The sequence below is a fragment of the Mandrillus leucophaeus genome, unplaced genomic scaffold, assembly GCF_000951045.1.
Source record: "Mandrillus leucophaeus isolate KB7577 unplaced genomic scaffold, Mleu.le_1.0 Scaffold34, whole genome shotgun sequence".
In the NCBI taxonomy this organism is placed as follows: Eukaryota; Metazoa; Chordata; class Mammalia; order Primates; family Cercopithecidae; genus Mandrillus; species Mandrillus leucophaeus.
In genome coordinates this window covers 1,963,599-1,966,909 of record NW_012103587.1, presented here as the reverse complement: position 1 = coordinate 1,966,909, position 3,311 = coordinate 1,963,599, and the positions used below count along the sequence as shown (strand labels likewise).

The 3,311-nt window shown below is 50.0% G+C and overlaps 1 protein-coding gene across 1 annotated transcript in view; it reads right to left on the bottom strand.

Moving 5' to 3' along the window:
- The window catches only part of AACS (acetoacetyl-CoA synthetase), an 88,031-nt gene that overhangs the window by 71,249 nt on the left and 13,471 nt on the right, over positions 1-3,311 (bottom strand). The window contains exon 2 of the mRNA XM_011988882.1: positions 2,378-2,491. Coding sequence (XP_011844272.1) covers positions 2,378-2,417 — 40 coding nt within the window. The 5' untranslated portion in view covers positions 2,418-2,491. The remainder of the gene's footprint in view (positions 1-2,377; positions 2,492-3,311) is intronic.

Genomic DNA, 3,311 nt, shown 5'->3' with positions numbered 1-3,311 from the left:
ACAGAACCAGACTGAGTCTCAAAAAAAAAAAAAAAAAAAAAAAAAAAAAAAAAAAAAAAAAGTGTACAGATTAAATCAGACCAAGAAGAACCCAAAAAGTGAGGTTTCAGCCTCAAAAATGCCTGCTCTGTGACTAGACACAGCGGCTCACACCTGTAATCCCAACACTTTAGGAGGCCAAGGCAGGAGGATCTCTTGAGCCCAGAAGTTTGAGACCAGCCTGGACAACATAGTGAGACCCTGTCTCTACGACAAATACAAAAATTAGCCAGGCACGGTGGCATGTGCCTGTAGTCCCAGCTACGCAGGAGGCTGAGGTGGGAGGATCCCTTGAGCCCAGGAGTTCAAGGCTGCAGTGAACCATGATCATGCCACTGCAGTCCAGCCTGGGCAACAGAGTGAGACCCTGTCTCAAAAAGAACAAAAAAAACAAGCCTGCTCTGATGATCAGCCCAATACCCATAGTCATTCATTCAATAAACACTTCTTAGATGCTGCTGGGTGCCAGGCACTCTCTATGAAGTAAGATACAGCAGTGAGGAGAAAACAGAGCCCCTGCCCTCTAGCACCGAGGACACATGCGCACGAACACACCAAGATCCCTGCAGTTTCAGGTGAGCCATGAGGACTACGATGAAAGCAGGTGCGGGAAGAGTGGGATGCATTTTTCGAAGGCTAACCAGGAACGGCCTCTGAGGAGGTAACGTGTGAGCGGCAACCCCGATGAACCAGGGTGAACCCTGAGGATAGGCCAAAGGAGAACAGGCCGCCGAGGGCTGAGACAGGAGGCAGCCGGCATGCCCATCACTGGATTCCTTTCTAGTCAGCTACCAAAGGCTAAGCACTAACTCCATGCCCAGCCCTGTTACTCAAGGCGGAGGCGGGGCAGGGTAGTGGGGCCTGGCGCACAGGATTCTTGGTCCAGCCGCTTACTGCACTTAGAGACGACAAGGCTGCCCAGCTCCTCCTGCCTCTTTGCAAACAAGCTGAACAGCAATCTGCAGTAAGTTCCCTCGGGAGAGGCACCCCCATGCCAAACACCAAGCTCCAAAGCCCAAGCCCCTCCCCGGCGGCTTTTCCTGCCACCCAACTCCTGTGGTCCTTGTCCCATGATACGGAGGGGAAAGGGAGGGAGGTCGGGAGCCCCGACCACCAGGGCTGCACTGGAAGATAAATCTCCTTTGTCTACACCTGCTCATCCCCATGTACACACCTACCTGCATCTCAATTAACTAACAAGTTGCTTGGGGTAAAGAACGGGTCCATGCACAGGCCTTTACATTTTTTCCAGAAGTCAAGGTGAAAGGAAAATTGTAAGAAAAATACCTAAGTAGGGCTGGGCGTGGTGGCTCACGCCTGTAATCGCAGCACTCTGGGAGGCCGGCAGGCGGATCACAAGGTCAGGAGATCGAGACCATCCTGGCTAACACAGTGAAATCCCATCTCTACTAAAAATACCAAAAAAAAAAAAAAAATTAGCCAGGCATGGTGGCGGGCGCCTGTAATCCCAGCTACTCGGGAGGCTGAGGCAGGAGAATGGCATGAACCCAGAAGGCAGAGGTTGCAGTGAGCCGAGATCACGCCACTGCACTCCAGCCTGGGCGACAGAGCGAGACTCCATCTCAGAAAAAAAAAAAAAAAGAAAAGAAAAATACCTAAGTAGTTCTTAGTGGGAAATCCTCAGTTGCTATCCCAGGGAAAAAAGGAGGGCCCCGGCCCAGAGCAGGAGGACAAGCCACACCTCAAAGTCTACAGATTCCAGCCCCTGCTCCTTCTAGAACAATCCCCAAATAGGGCCTGCTTTTCCGTCCTACTTCCCCTGCTTTATGGCTCAAGGCAGGAAGGGCAGTCAGAACGGACCAGCACCTCAGGAAACTCTAGGCAGAGCAGAAGAAGGTGGACGAGGCCTTTGGGATCAGACCTGGGCACCTGCCCCACCTCCTGCCCTCCATGTTCCACCCCACAGAGCTCGTGTAGACGCCTCCTGCTCACTGCCTCCAGGCCTTTCACAGGCCATTTCTGCTGCCCAGACTGCCCTTTCCTGCCCTGCCCCACTGCAGGGCTAACTCCTAAATGCACCTCCATTCCTCCAGCAAACCCATATTGAACGCACTCCCTTGATGTTCCTGGAATTGTTTCAGGCTGTGGGACAAAGCAGGGAACAAAGCAAAGCAAATTCCTGACTTCGCAGAGCAGCATATTCTTTCAGCAATTTTCCTTCATCTCTTTTTTTGCCTTGCATTTAGAGTCCAAGTCCCACGAGGTTCCATGTAATATGACATGACTCCACCTCACTCAAAAGTTGTCTTGACCTTCACACCACCCATTCTAGCTTGGTCTCCTCCCTCAAACCATCACCAGCACCCAAAATACTTACCAACGACCCGATCTCCTTTCTTCACACCCATTTTCCTCATTGCTGCTGCAAACAAAGCCACTTCTTGCCTCAGCTCTTCAAAAGTCACCTTCACAATTTCCTCTTTGCCTTCCCCTGGGAAGAGAAAAAGAGTAAATTGTACACAGACCACTGCAAAAAGAAAAGTTGCAAGCCAGACACTGAATGAAAAATCCCACCTGTTTCAATGCAGGTTATTAATCCACACCCAGGGAAAACAGACGCAGGGAACACAAGCAAGATACAGGTCAACTTAACTTCATGCAGAAGAAAGGCTGTGTGAGAGCCAGCCGAGTAAATACACTAATACCATGCGCTGCACAAAGATTCTCTATTGGGCTGGGTGCAGGGGCTCATGCCTATGATCCCAGCACTTTGGGAGGCTGAGGTGGGAGGATTGCCTGAGCCGGGGAGTTCAAGACCAGCCCTGACAACAGAGTGAGACCTCCATCTCTACCGAAAATGTAAAAATGAGCCAGGCATGGTGGCACGCGTCTGTAGTCCCAGCTACTCAGGAGGCTGAGGTGAAGGATCACGTGAGCCATGATCACACCACTGACCTCCAGCCTGGGTGACAGTGCAAGAACCTGTCTCTAAATAAATAAATAAATAAGATTTTCTACTGGGAATGCTTTTATTAACTGAAGAATCTTTTGATTATAATTGTAGGGTTTTTTTTTTAATAATTACAGATTCACACGAAGTTTCAAAGAAAGTACAGAGAGGTCCCATGAACCCTCACCCAGCTTCCCCAGTGGTTATATCCTCCACAGTTAGAGTACAACAGCAAAGACAGGAAACAGAAATGGATGCAACATGCATGTGGTTCCACGAAACAGACGTGGATACAATGTGTATGTGTGTGGTTCCACAAAACAGACGTGGATGCAACGTGCACGTATGCGGTTCCACAAAA